This window comes from Centruroides vittatus, unplaced genomic scaffold (assembly GCF_030686945.1).
Source record: "Centruroides vittatus isolate TY-2023 unplaced genomic scaffold, ASM3068694v2 contig_863, whole genome shotgun sequence".
Taxonomy (NCBI): domain Eukaryota; kingdom Metazoa; phylum Arthropoda; class Arachnida; order Scorpiones; family Buthidae; genus Centruroides; species Centruroides vittatus.
Window position 1 is genome coordinate 198,672 of NW_027122563.1, and position 19,742 is coordinate 218,413.

At 28.1% G+C, this 19,742-nt stretch overlaps 1 protein-coding gene across 3 annotated transcripts in view; it reads left to right on the top strand.

The window, feature by feature from the left end:
* LOC136982787 (multiple PDZ domain protein-like) overlaps window positions 1-19,742 on the top strand; it is a 242,190-nt gene that overhangs the window by 186,468 nt on the left and 35,980 nt on the right. For all 3 annotated transcript variants that reach the window (XM_067279293.1, XM_067279294.1, XM_067279295.1), the window contains 5 exons: window positions 6,576-6,775; window positions 15,956-16,050; window positions 16,132-16,201; window positions 16,285-16,338; window positions 17,366-17,467. In XM_067279293.1, the coding sequence (XP_067135394.1) occupies window positions 6,576-6,775; window positions 15,956-16,050; window positions 16,132-16,201; window positions 16,285-16,338; window positions 17,366-17,467 (521 nt within the window). The remainder of the gene's footprint in view (window positions 1-6,575; window positions 6,776-15,955; window positions 16,051-16,131; window positions 16,202-16,284; window positions 16,339-17,365; window positions 17,468-19,742) is intronic.

Consider the following 19,742-nt stretch of genomic DNA (forward strand, 5'->3'; position numbering starts at 1 on the left):
ACAGAAAACTATACTATCCGGAACCTATAACCGATGCATAACACGTATATACTATATACGTAGTGCGGTTGACAAATGGATCTATATTAAATGCAAAATTCTATAAAATTTTTATAAAGCTTTTTCATTGTCATACTTCTCAAAAGAACTGATTAAATATATTTACATATTAATTGAAATGTATTTGTTTTATATTTGAAAAAGTTCTGTTAAAATATATAGAGGAATGTGCTTTAAACCTATATTTTTTGGTTTATTTAATGTTGTTTGTATATAATTAATTTTATTTTACATACTTTAAAGTAACAATATTTTGGCACCCATCTGGAAATGAAAACAAATAGAAAATAAGTCAGCCACTTGTTTTAAATGAAAAAAGATGATGAAAGTGATCAAGTTTACAGATGATTGATTCTAAACTAAGAATCAGTATACTCTAATTGCACCTATTTTCAATTGCACTTTTTATTTTGTTCAGCTGATTACAGAAATTTAACTCAAACTTTTCTTCACTTGTAATAAATATAATTTTATCTGCTGTTTGGTTATATAATAATCCATTTTATCTAATAATATATGACAGAAATGGCCATATTGCTTATAAAATAATAATGACATTTTAGCAATGAAAGTAATGAATACATTCAATCAATTGATTTTAAACAACATATAATCAATTCATTACATTCTCTTTTATGCATATTATTCTTTTTATCAGTTACGATACTCTTTAATTATATACTTAAATATTTTTATATTAAACTTTTAATTTTTTTATTAACATAACATTTTAGATTTACTAAATATTAATCATTACGTTTTCTTATTGCAAAACATTTGCGGAAATGTAATCAAGATTATGATTATAATAACTTAGAATAACTAAAATTTAAGTAGATTTATTTCTTATTTTAAATCTATTTAAATTTAATGAAATGTTTAAATTTCTTTATTAAATTTCTTTAATCAATAATAACAACAAAGGTAAATTAAATATATTAGTGTAATGATCTCAGGTTCTTAAAATAAATTAAAATTATAATATTTATCAATAAAAATTTAACTTTCTATTAATAAAATATTTGTAATACAATATCAATTATATCTGGTTTTTTATATAATTTCTTTACATGAAATTAACAAGCTTTTAATAATAATTATTCATAAATTACAATTTATTTAATGTCTTAACTTACAATATTTTAACATATCGTATTTTATTAGATAAAATAAAGAATCTGTTATTTTTTTTCTTTTTAGTAGTTAATTTAATAATAGAATATCTTGGAATTAATTCTGGAATTTATTTATTAAAATAAGGAATAAGTATTATCTATTCTTCTTTCTCTCTGAAAAGGTTGCATAAAGAAAACAATTATATAGTTTGTATTTTATTTTCCATAATAAATGCCATAAAAATTGTTCCTTTGTTTTGATAAAATATTATCGTCATCGTGGTTTTACGATGTTAAGTATTTCTTTTAACTTGTTAAATTTTCATAACATTAGAGCCAAGAAAATTCAGATAATTCATTATACAGTATTATTGTTGATATCCTTACACATAAGCATAAAATGCATTTGGTCTTTTTTTAATGAGTACTTAGTGTGGTGTGCTAATCAATCATGCAAACTCTTATCTCTGTAAGAAAGATGACAAAGTGCAGGCTTCTATAATGTTTTTAATTTAGGTTTTACTAAAATTATGTATACATGTAAAGGTGTCACTTTTATCCTAAATATGTGTGTCGTTGTTCAAAGACAAAGACAATTTTTTGATATAAATAGACAAATAGTTCGTGTTCCATTTATCTTCTGGATTAGAAATGCAAATTACTAGAAATAGATTTGATTTATGGCAAACTATTGCATTCATTTAGAATATATGTGTAACCCAAATAAGCCATAACATTTAACATTCTAATGTATTTGAAGAAGTCCTCAACTAGATAAGGTTGTTTCATTGTAGGGATCTTCTAATGCTCTCTTTCATACCAAAGATTGAGAATCAGTCTCACATGTACAGGGCAATCCTTTGAACAGAGCAACAGGACATGCAGCCTGGAATTCCAAATGTGTAGAGGCACCAAAAATAAAGTGCTAAACAGAAAAAAAAAGTAAAATAATAGAAAATGGGAAAAATAAAACACAAAATATGAAAATTACAAAAAAAGAAAAATTCTTCAGAAGATCTGCATTTCAAATTAAATGCATGTTGTCCTTTTCATACATATCACTGAGTCAGCAATATTTTTGAATATGGCTGCCAAAATCCAGTCTTCTTGAGGCACCATATACTTAGGTCTGGTCCTGAACTCACACGTACACGTACTGTACTGTACTGTACTGTACTGTACATGTACACATGCACACACACACACACACAGTACGAATTGCTTGTAAAATGATGACATAAGTTAAATGATATTCACATAGAATTCTGTTTGAATATCACTTAATTGATAAAGCCTTAAATAAAGAGGTAAAAATGCTTTTTTAACATAAAAAGAATAGAACATTGTTCTATTTCTACAATTCATTAATGGAGTGGCCCATTTTTATCCAGATGTTCTACTCTTATCCTTAAAATGGTCTTTGCTGGTCATCATAACCTATTGCCAATCTTGTCTGCTAATGGATCAGAACATTACTGTAGTTATAAAACTGGTATCAATAAAACAGATATTTTGCTCTTTGTCTTCTAAATCTAAATAGTTTATGCTTACATATATATTAAAACAGTATCTCATCAGAAAGTTATTTGTGGAACTATATGTAAGTTAATGATTTTTGAGCTATTGATATCACCTGCAACTTTAAATTTCAAAATGATTGATTAATTATATTATGAATTAAAATTATGTATTTTATAAAAAACAAAAACCAAAATTTAAATAAAATAAAACTCATTAAATACACACTGGCTGTCACATGCGTAAAAGAACGTCGAAGGAAAAAAAAACTGTCAATAATATTCCTATTTAATTTAAGGAAATTTTTGACTTGTATTTTCTTAATTGTACAAATGTTTTTTATGTTTAAAAACTTTTCTTACTTTTAGAACCATCTGTTGTATTAAAAAAATATTTTTAACATTTTCAAAAATATATTTAAGTTTAAATAAGTGTTTAGTTTAACAAAATGCCAAAGTGTATATTTAGATGAAATGTAGGTTTTATTTAAACTACAGGATAGTAGAAGGAAAATGTAAATTTATAAATTAAGTATCATAAAGTGATTTCCATCTGTTCAGAAATACTCAATGGTTTACTATTATATTCTTGATTCTAACAATATTTTAACTGTCAAATCTGTAAAAAAATTTTTTTGTATATTTTCTTGATGTACTGCATAAAATTTTTAAATTCGTAATTCTTATTCAAATATACAATAAAGAAAGAAGGTGATCAGCTGGTAAAAGTGCATTGAAAAATATATAGCCACATCTGTAAAGATCTATTTTGTGAATTATTTAAGTAGAATAGTTCTCTAGATTTTAAATTTCATTTTAAAATTAAAAAAAGTATTTTATTTGCATATTTCTTAAAAATATATTGATTAAAAGTTAAATTTATTTATAAGTACATTTAATTTTTAATCAATATTTACATTACATTATTAAAAATATGGAAATTTAACTAAAAAATTTTTTTGAGAGGTTAGCTTGCTCAAAAATATTATTTAATCATTGATTTTCTGGTGCTACGTGATCAGAATAATATTAAGTATAAATTTTTTAGTCAAGTTTTGTAAAAAATTTGCTGTGTTTTAAGTACAGTTGAACCTATTTACATGTTTCTCACTTGTACATTTTTCACATTTGAAGATTAAAAATTTCTGCACGATACTTTCTCCATTATAAAATACTTTGTTATACATTCTTCATTTATATAATATCACATTTATACATCATGTTTTTAGCATACCCTACACACTTTTTCTCACTTACATATTATTTACTTTGAAATGGAAAAATTTTAAGCAATTATTTAAAAAAAATGAAAAAGAAAATTGTGTGTTCACTTAAAGTTACTCCACATTGACAATGAATTGCTAGAAAATGCAACAACAAAGTGAATAATACATAATGTGATGAAGTTTTTGGTGAATTTTTCCATTTAGAGAATTGTTCCATCGGTCCAAAATGTTGAAAATTTTCATTTTCTACATTTTGCAATGAGAATCAATTTTGTTAAGCAAATAAAAATTACTTTACAGTTTTTCATTTGTTCTTGCTATTTACTGTTAGGTGTGAACTAACATTTAGAATGCTTGTTTTCACATGACGAGTTTTGGCAGGAGGAGACGACTGATATCACATACTGTACCAGTATCTGAAAGTCCATAAAAAAAAGAAACAAACGAAACTTGACCAATTTTACTTTCCTGGCTGTTATGTATACATAACAAGGGAAAGTATTGGGAATTGTGTTAAATCCGACAATCTGAGTTTTTTGTAAAACTTCACATTTTGAGGCCTCTTGAACCCAAAAAAACTCAATAAATTAGAAAAATTCCATGGATGTGTGTTGGCATCTATCTAAGTGTATCAGTGTGTCTGTCTGTATTCAGGAATTTTCTCACAATATGACGTATTCAATATAGTGGCCTTCTGTAGTGTGATGTATGTGTTTCTATTCAATTTTAATGTGCCCAGGCTTTTGTGTAGTGTTTGTGGTATGACACCTGTAGAGGAGAGAACAACAGGTACAATAAGCACCCTATTCATCCTCCACAGATGCCTTATTTCCTGGGCGAGTTCTGTGTACTTGCTAATTTTTTCACTGCATGCGTTTTGTATATTGTGAGTGTTTGGAATGGACATGTCTATAATGTATGTGATTTTATTGTGTTTGTCAATGAGTGTGATGTCTGGTCTGTTGTGGTATATTGTTTTATCTGTGATTATGGCTCTGTCGTAGTACATTTTGTGCGTGTTGTTTTCCAATACTGTCTGTGGAATGTATTTGTAGTATGGTTCGTGGATGTCTGCTAATTTGTGTTTTTTTGCAAGCTCTTGGTGTATTATATTTGCTACTTTATTATTATTATTATTATTGTTGTTGTTGTTATATTATTTCATTTATGATTTTAATGTGTTAAGTAATGTTTTTTTCATTACACCATATAGCTCTTAAAGTTTCTCTTAATAAGCGATTTTATAACTTGTAATGGGTTGCCCCTAATAATGTTGTCTGTGGTGAGTCTGCCATTATGTGTGTGAGAAGCATCTACAATAGGCAATATATTATGTCTTTTTAGAACTAGATGTTGGTGACCAGCAGTAGTGGATTAACCATTAGTCTGAATAGATTTAAGTCTAAGTGTCCAGAAGGAAGGGAAACTTGAGATAAAAAAAAAAAACAAATGGTTTAATTGAATATAAATGCGAGTATTTCGGATAATATTTAAGCAGTTGTGCATATATATTGTTCCTATCTGGAATATTACAAATAATGGAGTTACAACACCAATTGGAGACTGGAATAATAAAGTAATAAACATGTCTATCAAATTGCTTTAATTGAATTTCAATGAGATTTTATTTTGAATTAAATCTCACTGGAATTTAATCAAGGCTCTTTGATAGACATGTTTATTACAAATACTATTTTGTTTTTTAAATTAAGCTCTTAACATATATTTAGAAATACAGTATAAAACTTCAGTTCTATGTTTTTGAAGGAATCATCTGCAAAAATACATAAATGAAAAAGCACATAACTGGAAGCCAGTACTGGATTGTCCACTAGGCACAATACGTAGTTGCTAGGAGCTCCCAAAATTGGAAAAATAAAGAAATTTTACAATTGTTGTTGCATATCTTGATTTATAAATAATTCTATAGTTACAATCTGACATTAGTTAAAAGTTGATGATAAATTATGTAGAGAGGCCGCAATCTTCTGTGCCTAGGGGCCTTAAAGGATCTTAATCCACTACTGGGCCCAGCCATATTGTTTATTTAGCTTGGTTGTTTATTATGTAAGGGAGAGTAGAGGTAGTCCAAATCAAGTTTTGATAAAGACTGGCAACATTATTAAGTGTCTCTCTGTCTTTTCTGGAATTGCAGTCTGATTCCATGTTTCTGGGAATTGAACTTTCTTCATAATATGGAACTCTGTTGTTTGACTTTCAGACATTAAACTTCATATACATTTTTAGGAATGTGTTGTGTTCCAAAAATGGAGACAACTTCTTCATTGGTGTGCATAAAACTTTTTGTCCTATTCAATTGGTTTGCTTCTTAAATATCATAACTTGACAAATCCAGGACTTATCATACAGGATATGTGTTTTAAGAGAATAATAAAATTAATCACTTATACATTAATGCATACACACAGACGTTTGTCAAGTTGTGCTTTTTTACTCTGAAATATTTTGAAAATTGATAAAAATCACTTTTATATTAAATTGCAAGTAATTATTAAAATATATAAAGTAGAAACTAATAAATAACAAAACTTTATATTAAAAATTATAAAAATTTATTTATTAAATTTATGAGACTACATTTCCTTGGGTTCTGTTAACTATTGTTAGATAAATCTTTGTATTTATTTCTCTTTCAGAGGAAATACAAAAGAAATATGGAGATATAAAAGATGGAGAAATAATAATTGTAAATCTTGAAAAAGGACCTGGTGGTCTAGGACTCAGCCTGGCTGGAAATAAAGATCGTCATAAGATGAGTGTCTTTGTTTGTGGCATGCATCCTAATGGAAATGCTGCAAGAGATGGTCGGATTTGCATTGGTGATGAATTATTAGAGGTATAGAATAATATATTTTATTTATATTTATATTTAATATAATAATAATTTATATTTAATTAGAAAGTAATTCAAGTATTTATTTTATCATAATGTAAGATCATTTGAAATGGTGTCTTTTAAACTGAAGCATCATGTTATCAGCACAAATTGAAAAGTGTCAATAAAGACTATTCCAGGGACATTGAGGTATATGATGAGATGGATTATACAAAGATTTTGTTTCTGTTTTAGTAATTTTTTATAGAATATATACTGTCTTGGGTTATCCACATGAAATTACAGTATATATTTTTAACTTTTAATCATGAATATTTGTTTCAAATTTTTTCTTATATTTCTGTTGCATTTGATACAGTTTTTAGTGAATAATTGTTATGAGTAGTAAACAAATACAAAAGAGTTATGAATTACTCCATGAAGGTAACCTTGTAAATTACTTTTTTATTGTGTTCTACAAACTCATGTTCCATGTTGCAAATGTATGGACTTTATAGTTTTAAGCTTTATCTGCGAGTGATGGGTCAAACAAATTCCTAGTGAATCTAAACACAGGAAGTGGAAATAGTCATACAGTGAAGGGAATGTAGAGTAAAAATAAAAGAGTACAAATGAAATTTGTTTTGAACTATCAGAGAATTAATTATGAATGTAATAATTAAATGGTAGTTTTCTTTGGTCAGTTTTTTATTTCTCTGTGCTGTGACTTTAGAACCTGCTACATGTCATTACAGGTCAATCCATAGCATAATTTTGGCACATGTGCCATTGATTGCTGACCCCTGCCTTCACTTATATCCAAAAACTTTCTTTTGCATTTGTGAGATTACAGAGAACTCATCATCAAAAACATACAATTAATTTCGATGAACATTATGAATAATTAAATAATGTAAAGTATATAAATGAAAAATGAAATAATTAATAATTGAAAAGTTCTGAAAGTGAAAAATTAAAAATTTTTAACAGTATAATATTTTAGATGAAATAATGTACTGTACATTCAAGTAAGTCATTAATTATCATCTACATATAAAACAAAAAATATTTAAATACCTGTATATCATAGAAAAATAATGTCATTCACTTTTACTACAATTAGAAATCAAAGTTTGGTTTAAACAAATAACATTAAATTCATTTAATATAGAAAAATTGCTATGTTGTGTAAAAAATTTTTTCTTTTCTTTAGTAATTTTCTGTTTTATCTCCCAGTTGCATCAAATGTCACATTCCAATCTTGTGCCACATTGTACAGCACCATTTCCTGTCAGAATCAAGAAAATGCACCATTTAAAACTTCAAAATTTAAATTTTAATTGAAAATAATCAAAACAAATTTTCTAAACATTTACAATTAAATACTTTTTGTACATTAAAACATTTACTTATTAACATTTGAATGACAATTTAAAGGAATTCTACTTACTTTCCTTCATTAAGAATAACAATTCACATTTAAAAATTACAGGCAAAACTTAAAAGACAACAATTCTTCAAGCTTACAAAACTCAAATCTAAAAGAAATGAGCAATTCTGTATTGTGATATCATTACAATGCCATACTGCAATTTTTAATCATATTTTTAATTTATTTAATTTAAAATATATGCTCTCCACCTCATTATTAGTAGTGGCTTGCCCCTGTACATTATACTTTTCTTTTAATAATAGAGTCATGTCAGTCATGTATCAAGTGCTAAAAAGCAGTTGATAGATGACTTAATTTAACTGCATGGAAAATTTATTTGAAATAATGTGACTTTTGTTTTGCATCAGCAGAAGTTCATATATAGTTAATATCTAAGCTTTCCATATTTGATTGGATTTCATCTATCTAACTCTGTTCTCAAGATTAAGTAAAAACAGGTGGATGGACAACAGTGGGAATTTATAGGTCTACAATTTTTTCAAATTGTGGCCAATGACAAAACTAACCTTTGATTATCCATATGTGAGACATAGGATAAGGTTTTTGTTAGCCCACAAAGGCAAACATTGAATAAACCAAACACACAGTAGATGTGTGAAAATTAATTTTATTTACAGGTTCAATCAAGGATGTCAGCTCTAGAACAGCTTCTCCATCAGAAACCTTAAGCATGATTGTTGATGGAAATTACAACTAATAAATGATCACAACACACCAAATTGCAATAACACTAATCTGATACAATACTCAAGATAATTTTCTTAAAATTAACCCTTAATACTAAACTGACACTAATATGGAAAGATGAAGATAGGGGACGAGATGTGGTAAACATGGTGGATAGAACAGAATGAAAGTACCTAGGTTGTATGAATGTCTTTCTGTAGACATGAGGGTCCATGTGAAAACTTCTTGCACCAATTTGTTGGTCACTTGTTCAAAATTTGCAACTCGTCAAGTTGAATGCCAACTCCAACACTCTGACTTCAGCTCAAGAATTTTGAGGTTTCCCACTATAGTTATGACTCCACCAATTTACTCGGGCACCAGACACTGTCATATTTCTGTCTTTTTCTCTCTCTTCGAGCAGCAGCTAAAAATGACCCTTCTTCCTCACATATGTCTTCAGGTAACCTCATACGTATTGTACTGGTTTATTCCAGGAAGTGGCCCTCACCTCCAAGAAAGAAGAATTAAGGAGATTAGAAAATTCTAGAAGGGAGAAAGAACAAAGAGTTGGAGGAAAGTGTACAAAGAACAAAAAGACAAAAACAGACAATATGGCATACCACCACACGTGTATTATTCCACACACAGAGTGTAATTACATTTTATTGCCTATTTTGAAAAATATTAGGAGTATAATATACCATATTCCTGCAGAATATGACAAAATCTGCTTCATTCTTATACATATACATCCTTTTCCTCAACAATACATCTAACATGAAATGCTTAACTGATGGACTAATCTGCATATCAGCAGGTAACTGGATTATTTGCAAAGTAAATCTTTTCTTAAAAATAATTAATGCTAATATTAGATACAAGAAAATACAATATGTTTGTAAAATTTTAGAAACAATAATTCTTACGTAGATTTTAATTTTTTTCACACTAAATTCATCATTTGTAATCATATGCAATTAGCCCTAATTCCCAGTTTCATAAGCAACACAACATGACAGCTTGCATCCTAACAGAGCATGACACAAGATTGAAATGCAACATGATGTAACATGACTGGTGGGAACTATATTTATCATTATTATAAAAATTAGCCATTTTGATTGGAATTTTGGCTAATTAAAGTTGCTAATAATAAATTTCATTTATTACTATATCTTTTGTTAAATATTTAATGATTTAGTAATTTAATACAATTAAATTTAAAAAGATCAGAAAAAGAAAAGCAAATAAGCTATGGATGCAATTTAAACATTCAAATCTATTGCTTATGTACTCATTAAGTACAGTACGTTATTAATTGTATCAAACAATACATAGTCAAATGATCACCTTAAATATATGGACTATAATCCACTATTTTTAATAATTAATACTAAGTAATTTGCTACTAGGAGTAGATGTTGGATACCTCTAGTAGCAAATTAAATTATAATTATTAATTTAGATAAGAGATATGGTATTTCCTTAATATATGTACTGCATTGAGTCTGAATAGTAAAGGAGTCATATGTTTTAACAATATGGAATATTTACATAGTACTTTAGTATTGGAGTCAAGTACCCATAACATTAGTGTGATAATATTACCACTCACAAGAGTGTTAGCTACTGCTAAGAAATGCTTTTACTCTCATGTTAAAGCTTAATTGCAGCCCTATTGTGGCTTTATACCTATATCTATATATAGGTATAAAGCTACAATAGGGCTGCAATTTGAAAAAATTGTATACCTATAAATTTTCACTGTCATTTGTTGGTCTGTCTTTCCTTAATCTCAAGAACTGAGTTAGATAGATGAAAGATGAGATGAGATATGAAAATCTTACGGGCAGAATGCTCTGATTAACTATATATCAACTTCTAATGCAAACCAGAAGTCATGTTATTTCAATTCAAAAATTTTCCCCTGAAAGCAGTTAATAGATGACCAGCATGTCTCTATTGTTAAAGGAAAAGTATGATGTACAGGGGCAAGCCACTACTAATTTGAGATGAAGAACATATACAGGGTTTCCCATAAATTTGTAAATAGTTTAAAAATTCATAAAAGTTGAAAGAATTGGTATATTTGAATGCGGTTTGCGTAAAAGTTATTCTCACGAAGGGGGATTTTATTTTGGGTAGAGGAAAAGAAAATAGTTGAAATTTTTGTCGATAGAGGGTGCTGAATGCAAGAAAATCACTGGAATTGTGCAAATCTGAGTCTTATAAAATGCAGGGTCCAATCACTCCTGCTGGATTGGTTTCCATTTGCAAAGCCTCATCAGAGAGATGGACCTCTGATAAATGTGGTGCACCACCTCGTGGATGATTACACAAACTTCCCGTTTCTTCGAAATGTCATACAAGGGAAACCAATCTGACTGGACCTGAACCTTTCTTCATTCTCTTCTGTATCTTAAACCTTCGTAGAGTTTCAGCCAGTGATTCGTGGCTGAGATAAAACAACTTTACCAATAGTGCTGTATCCACCAAAGTCAACATCATAATGAAAACCATATGTCAGTGCCAGTAACAGGAAAATTCAGAAATGAACCGTTAATTGTACACCTGCATTTTATAAGACTCAGATTTGCACAATTCCAGTGATTTTCTTGCATTCAGCACCCTCTATCGACAAAAATTTGAACTATCTTCTTTTCCTCTACCAAAAAAATTCCTTTTTGTGAGAATAACTTTTATGCAAACCACATTCAAATATATCAATTCTTTCAACTTTTATGAATTTTTAAACTATTTACAAATTTATGGGACACCCAGTATTTTAAACTAATTTTTAAATTTTAAACTAGTAGACCCGGCCACACGTTGTTGTGGCTCAAAATGTATCTATTATAAATGTATAACACTTCCCTGTGGGGGAAATTTAAAAAATCCCTTCTTAGTATACATTCTGTTGATGTACCCTATTAAAACGCAATCAAAAACACAAAAAAACCACATCTAAAATAGTATAAATAGAAGCAGAGTTCTTCAGGTAAGCCTTAATTCTGTCCATCTTTCCAGTGGGGGAAATTTCGACATGCATATTATATAAAAACACGTGCGTATTCGAATGCAACATTGTGTCAAAATTTCAAAGGAATCGGTAGGAACAAATGAACATTACATTTTTCTTTATATAGATAGATAGATGAGCTGCTTTAGTTCACCCTCACAGAAAAGCAAACTTAGGTCATCTGAGTTAGTGCCATCTGTTAGACATAAAAGCCTAATCCTAGATGATATCTTTTAATTTATACGAATGTTTAATGGAATAATATACAGCCTATGTCCACCCTAAAGGTTCATTCTAAATATTGGTGAAAGAATTTTTGAAATCAGATGAGTAGTTTTGGAGATTATCTGTTACATCCAAACTTACAAACATTTCCTCTTTATAATATTAGTATATAGATGAAATTAATTAAAAATATGATTAAAACTTGCAACCCAGCATTGTGACAATGTCACAATAAATAATTGCTTGTTTAGTTTTAGTTTTCTTTTCTTTCTATTTTCTATTGCTATTTCTTCACTTTATATATTCTATATTTGATCCAATGTGGATTAGTTTTCTTTTGGAAGTAAAACTGGTTTGGCACAGTTGGAGTTGGCAACTGGACTTGTAACACACAGAGAAATGAAAGGACAAAGAAAAAAACAAAAGTCATTGTGATCAGAGAAATTGTAGAATATAGATATGTATGAGCTCAGTGGAAGTGCAGCTAAATATTGGAGAATAAAGAAAATAGAGTAGTTGGGACCTCGTGTAAAGATTGACTTTGATGATGATTGATAGTTATTAGATCTGAATATAAACTAACTGATATTGGATTTGATCAATGTTATTGGAATCTTTACAAAACCATGACATCGAGCTGCAAATGTCTTGTGCAATTTTGTGTATTTATTGATTTTTCTGCATAAATACTTTGTATATTATGAATGTTTGGGATAGATGTTTCTATGATGTATGTGATATTATTTTATTTGTTAATGAATGTCCTATATTGTTGGATTGTTTTATCTTTAATTTTATTTCTGTTCTGGTGACAGCAGTGTTACAAAGTTTTTCAAAATTTAATAAAAATATTCTGTTGTAAAATTTAAATTCTATAAATAATTTTTCAGGTATCTAATATTACATTATGGAAATTTTTCAAAAATAACAATTATTCTAATGAGCAGAACTTAAAATATAGTCAAGCTATAAAAATAAAACTAGAAACATAATCAGAAATATAAAATTATTTTGAAATAACTGTTTATGATATTAACTGATTAGAAATTATTTTAACTAATAAACAATGCAAAGATTTGCCAGATTATATAAATATTTTTAAAAACCTTAGGATATAACTCTAAATTCTCAATAAGTTTACAAATTAAATAATTTTAAATGCTCTACTCATTGTACCATGCAAGACAAAATTCTAGCAGAAGCTATTCTCCTCTTGAGAGTTAGCATCATCATCAAAATCTAAATTTCTTAATGTCTAAGCAGGTCAGTTCTGATTATATTTATAATTATATTATAGAATTTTTCATTAAAATCTCACATTTTTAAAGTAATTAAATTCTTAATGTAAATTGTTAAATATATGACATTTAATGGAGAAAATGAAAATAAAGTGTTAATGAAATATATAGTAGACCCCCCTATATCGCAGTAGATACGTTTTGTGTTATATGAATCCGTGTTGTACGAGTCACTTAAATACATGAGCCAACCACAGCCTGGCACGTGTGCAGTTTAGGGGTTATGGCTGTTTGAAAGGCTTTCTTCCATAAAATTAATCGATTCTAGACTAATTTGACTCAACATTTCCAAATCACGTATAATTTTTTTGGGAATAATCCATATAAACTATGCTATAAACAAAAAGTTGTAGGATTACTTACCAAGTGCGCACCGTTCGACGATGCCATTGCTTAAGCTTGTTTTCGTCGCAAAGAGGCTCATCGAACGGCGTACGTGTGTTTCCTGATCAGTGAATTTTTCTGCGAAAAATAACTTAACTTTGGAGACATCATTAATAAAAATATAATTTTTTATGGCCATTGAATAATAAATGTTTTTTAGTAGGTTCAGTGCTCATTTAAACTTAACGGTTTGTACAATATCCACTATTGGTCCAGATTCGACCAATCCTGTCACAACACGAGTCAGCGATGATGTTTTACCATGTTATACGAGTCTCTTTTAGCATGTTATACAAACCCAATCGTATATGAACCCATGTTATAGGAGGGGTCTACTGTACATGAAATACTAATTAATTACATATACCACATTATTAAAATTAGCAATTATAAAATATATTTAGTTATACTTGTAATATAAAATCTTTGTAAAATGAATAAATTTTCAGTAATTGCAATATGGAAAGTTAAAAATATTTTTTAACTTAAAATTTACAAATTTATAATAGTTTACAAAAAATACTTTTTTGTAAACTAGTATAAACATATAAACATACTTTAATAAATTCTGTGGTAATTAAAGTAAATGTAATAATAAAAAATGAATTTTGAACTATTTATGAAATTTGATTCAAGATAATTAGGTCACATTTATTTATTAAATTTGTAATAAGTAAATAAATAAATAACTTATTTTAATACCATTAATTTATTAGTTGCTATACAATTTCTCATGTTTTCAAAAAAAAAAAAATTTTATTTATTTTACTAAAGAGTAATTTTGGTAAGATTTTAGCCATAAAATTCTTTGTTCTTATTTAAGCTACATATCAATTTTTGTTTGTATCTGGCAGATAGTTTTTTAATACAATTTTTTTTTTTTTTTTTTATACAATTATTGGCTGCAGTTTGTTGGCAACTATAGTTGTCATGAATTCTATTACATTTGTACTAAAAATATATCTTGTTTATAACTGTAAAGATTATTCTTTTATATTGGTATAGTTCTCATCCAATATCTGATTTTCACTTGAATCGTTTTTTTCTTTGAAATTTTTTTAATTACAATTTTTTTTTCTATAACTGACAATGTTAAATTGCAATCTAGTAATAGCTGTAATTAATGTCGTAAACTTATGTTTATTTTTGTATTTCATCTAACTCTTAATTTTTGATCAAATCCACTCATTAGTTCAATTTAAAGTTTTTAAATTCCCTTTGTTAGAATGAATCATAGAAATTAAAAGAAATTGCTTTCATAGTTCAATATTTGCTCTAAACATAATCTAAAAATTTATTCTCATACTTATTGAAGAGTTATTTATGATCCTACGACAACTTAGTTTGGAATAGAACCAATATAGTTAACATTTTTTACTATAGTTTTCTATATAAAGGAATGTTTGTTGTTTATATTCAGTTTACTTGAAATTTTCTTTTTATACCTTTAATTTGATTGCATATATTGGGGCAGTCAATAGCAGCTTCTGCATTATGTTTTAAGCTATATGTAGTTTTTGAATGTATTTTGTGAATTTTATTTTTATTGTAATAAAATATTTAGTAAATAAATTTTTTGGTAACTTTTCTTTAAATAAAATGTGCATTAAATAAGATGTTAAGTGTCCAAATAAATGTGATGTTTGTCATATACTTCTTGGTTCTGTATTGTAATTAAAGAATTTATCCTTGATAGTCAGTCAAAGAAATAATAATAATCTGATAATTGCTTGTTTATACTTTAAGATGAGAAAATTAGGCTCACCAGTGGCCATATGAATAAGATAACTTAAAAAATGGTAGTTGGTCCTTGGTTCACATCTGATCAACAAGCTGACTGCATGGTTTTTTTTATATATGTTTATATATCTAACATCTAAATGGTGGACATCTAAACAGTTTCTTGTAATAAGCCCTCTCAGAAGGCATTCCTTTGCAGATTCTTCTTGTATTACATTGCCTTATCCCATAAACTATGATAAAAATTATTGAAGTGTTTTAACTTAAGAGAACTGCAATAACAAATAAATTCATTTGAAGAAAAGAAAAAAGGATAAATAATTGTTGATATGAGAAAAATGCTGCAATGAAACTGATTATAAAATGCTTCAACGATAATTTTACACTTTTGTCATGATGTTTTCTCATTTTAGGTAAATGGTATTGTCATGTATGGTCGTTGCCATTTAAATGCTTCTGCAATGATTAAAGGAATAATTGGATCATCTTATAAAATAGTATTACTCAGGTTCGTTATTTTCATCTTTGATATAAATTTAAATTATTTTATAATTTACTGTTGAAAATTTTGATATTTATTTTTTACTAGAAGAAAGAATGCTCTTGAAGAAATGGCAGTTAAACCATTAACACAATTTCCACTATGTCCAAATGATGAAGTTAGTATATATAATTTAAATATATTTTAAAAAGAATTGCTAAATAATTATATTTCAAAATATTTTTACACTTTTTAAAACAGATTTTGGAAAAGTACTCACAATATAGGGATGTAAGACTTATCACTGTCAATAAAGTATGTACATCTTTTTTATATTCTTTTAAACTAAAATATATAAATACAAAATACATATATATATGTGGTACAATCCAAAAGTTCGGGGAATGCAGTAATCTATGACAACAAAAGCATGTATTTGAAGTTACAGTGTATGAAATGGATTCTACCAAACCATCTCTACGTGTTCAGGTTAATTTCACCCATGTCATGTGATTAAACCGCGAGCGCTGCTGTTTTTTTCCGGAGATAGTTACCTTTGTCCTGCGACGTAATCAAAGTGGAGTTTCAAGAACAACCTCCAACATTAAATTTTGTCAGCGTTTAGGTAAAACACCTATGGAAATTTTAAAGTTGCTAAGAAAGGTGTATGGTGATTCTACGGTGAAAGGTCACGGTGAAGTCGAAATGTTGGAGGTTGTTCTTAAAACTCCACTTTTATTACGTTGCAGGACAAAGGTAACTATCTCTGGAAAAAAACAGCAGCGCTTGCGGTTTAATCACATGACATGGGTGAAATTAACCTGAACACGTAGAAATGGTTTGGTAGAATCCATTTCATATGCTGTAACTTCAAATACATGCTTTTGTTGTCGTAGATTACTGCATTCCCCAAACTTTTGGATCATACCACGTATATATTTGTGTTTAATAAGATCAACTTCTTATAACAATTATTATATTATCTACATTAGGTCTACTCTTAAAAGCTTTTATTATACATAAGGCTTGAAATACTAAAGTCATAAGTGGCAATAGCATATAGTTCTTCCATTGCTTAAAATTTCATTAATGTGATAACACTATGCGTAAGAAAAGACCATTCATCTATATGCTCATATATTTTGCTGGTTATATACACAGTCATATAAGGTACTTAAACCAACAATATAACATAGCATGAGTTTTGGATTACAAAAGAATCCATTTTTATTTTAATTAAACAGATTATATATTGAACATTAATAAATATGCATCTTTAATTAAAAACTTATTTATTATATTTATTACACACAAATTAAGTAAGTTGTGTTTATTTATTTAGGGTGAAGCAGGTCTTGGTATAATGATTTTGGAAGGTAAACACGCTGAAGCTGGTCAAGGCATATTTGTTTCTGATATGCAACCTAATAGTGTTGCCAGACAGGTAAATCTTACTGTTTTTCAAAATATTTCAATATATAAAAAAAATTAAACTATATTTTACTAATATTGATTTTAAAAAATTAATATCTCTATAATAATCTCTCTTATACAAATAAACGTGTTTTCTAAGCAAATTAAATCTAAAAACATTATTGGTCAAAAAGTGAATTTGTCATAAAGCATTAAAAATTTTCTAAGCACTGAGAAAAATATTTCTAAGTAATACATATTATTTTATAAAATTATATAATTAATAAAGATAACTTAATTGCTTATTTCAGGAAACCAAACTAAATTATTTTTTATTAAGAAATGCTTCATTTTCTTATAAGAACATCTTCAGTTTAATTTTCAAAATGGAATGTAGTTCGTTATCAAGCACATCAGATTGGAGACTTTTAAATCAGAATGTCTTCCATCTTCAGATTTGAATACAGTTTATTACCAAGCATATAACAACAAACAGTTTTAAAACTTTAAAGTTTTTAACTTAAACACATGAAATTATAATATCAAAATATACATTACACTACAATGCCAAAAACAACATTTATAGTAAAAAATGTAGTATTCTCTCTTTTTTATTGTAGGAATCTTATATAGTGCCATCCTAGGGGATTATATGGTTAATATTTTAAACTAAACTTCACAAGCAATTTATTTACAAGAAAAAATATTATGTATGTATGATATAGCTGTCCATTTTCTTTCTCTGTCTAACATTAAAGATTCATAGGCATTAATTATCTTAAGAGAACAAGCTAAAATATGTAGGTAGCATTTTTCTGCCTATCTTTTAATAATTAAAGGATTCTTCCTATTAATCTGAACTTCCCTATCTAAAGCCCATTGTGTCAACATCATTCTTGATTTTTTATTTTTCTGGGGAATTGTATCATAAGATTCATTTATGCATTGCCATAACATTCTGTATATAGACCCTACAGCATAAAACTCTTTCCACTTTCGTGAGTATAACCTTGTATACATATGTCATACCCATTTTTTTCACGTTTTATTTGTTGGAATGGAGTAGACCCTGATAAAGATCATGTGTAGCCTCATAACATTCAGAGTAATTCCATTGAACCTAGCATAAGGAGCAAGAATTGAATCAATAATTTTTCCAGTTACTAAACACATCTTCCCATTAGTTATATGGCTTGCCTGCCTGTCTTTAGGCTTCTGTTCCTTTTCATACTTTGCTAAATATGCTTTAGTAAGACCTTTAACTATGTTGACTGGGAAATTGTGTCTTAGGGCCATTTGAGTTATGTAAGAAAACTTTTGCTTTATATACTTTAACAAAGTTAAGTGTGTTATTGTCCTTTGCAGAAGGGCTCAAAAGCTTCCTAATTTGTGGGTTATAGTGTCATATGTGCACCAATGTATGTAGATATCATAGTTAGTGAACTTCCTGTACACTTTCATACGACACCAATTCCCCAAAGTATAGATGTTGATTTCTAGAAAGTTAACTTTTTTTTAGGTTATCTGGTCAATCTCAAGTTGAATATCTAGAGTTAGTGTCATTGTCATTTATAAAGCTATGCACAAGGTCCTTATTTTTCCATATAATAGGCATGTCATTGACATAACAGCAAATAAGTTTTATTTTTTCTTATATTAATTAATTATTGCATTCTCTACCCACGAGAGAATCATTTCAGCAATATTGCTTGATCTGGGGACCCCATTGGTATTCCTATCTTTGCTTTGTAGTAGGTAATTTCTCAATTAATGTACAAGATTGGCAACATTAAGTCCAAGTAATTTGTGACTTTCTTTCATACCTATGCCTACATTCATTTTTCTGCAGATTAAATTTCTGGTCAACATAAACCTTGCTTCTGTCCTGATAGAAGGAAATAGATTCCTATAATCTAGAACAATAAGTATATCATATTGTTCCCAATTGATCTTTCTTAGAGCTGTAATGATTTCATCTGTGCTGCTTACTGTGTAATTGGATTTAAAATCTAACTTATCAAGAAGCTGATGCAAGGCTCTTTCTAGGATTATGGTTGGTGCAAAGGATTTTTCTAACACTGGTCTTAGAGGGCAGTCCCTGTATGCTTTAATCTTGCCAAATAGCCTAGGCACAACTGCTCTCTCAGGTTTCTTAGGAATTTCAAAAACATCAGGAGATTTCTTTTTAGCTTGTGCTTTTACTTTTATCGAAATCCAATATGTTGGGTCATGGCAAATGTTAGCCAATTTAGTTTTGCACAATATTTCTTCATTTTATCACAGTACGTTCCCCAACTTAGAAAACT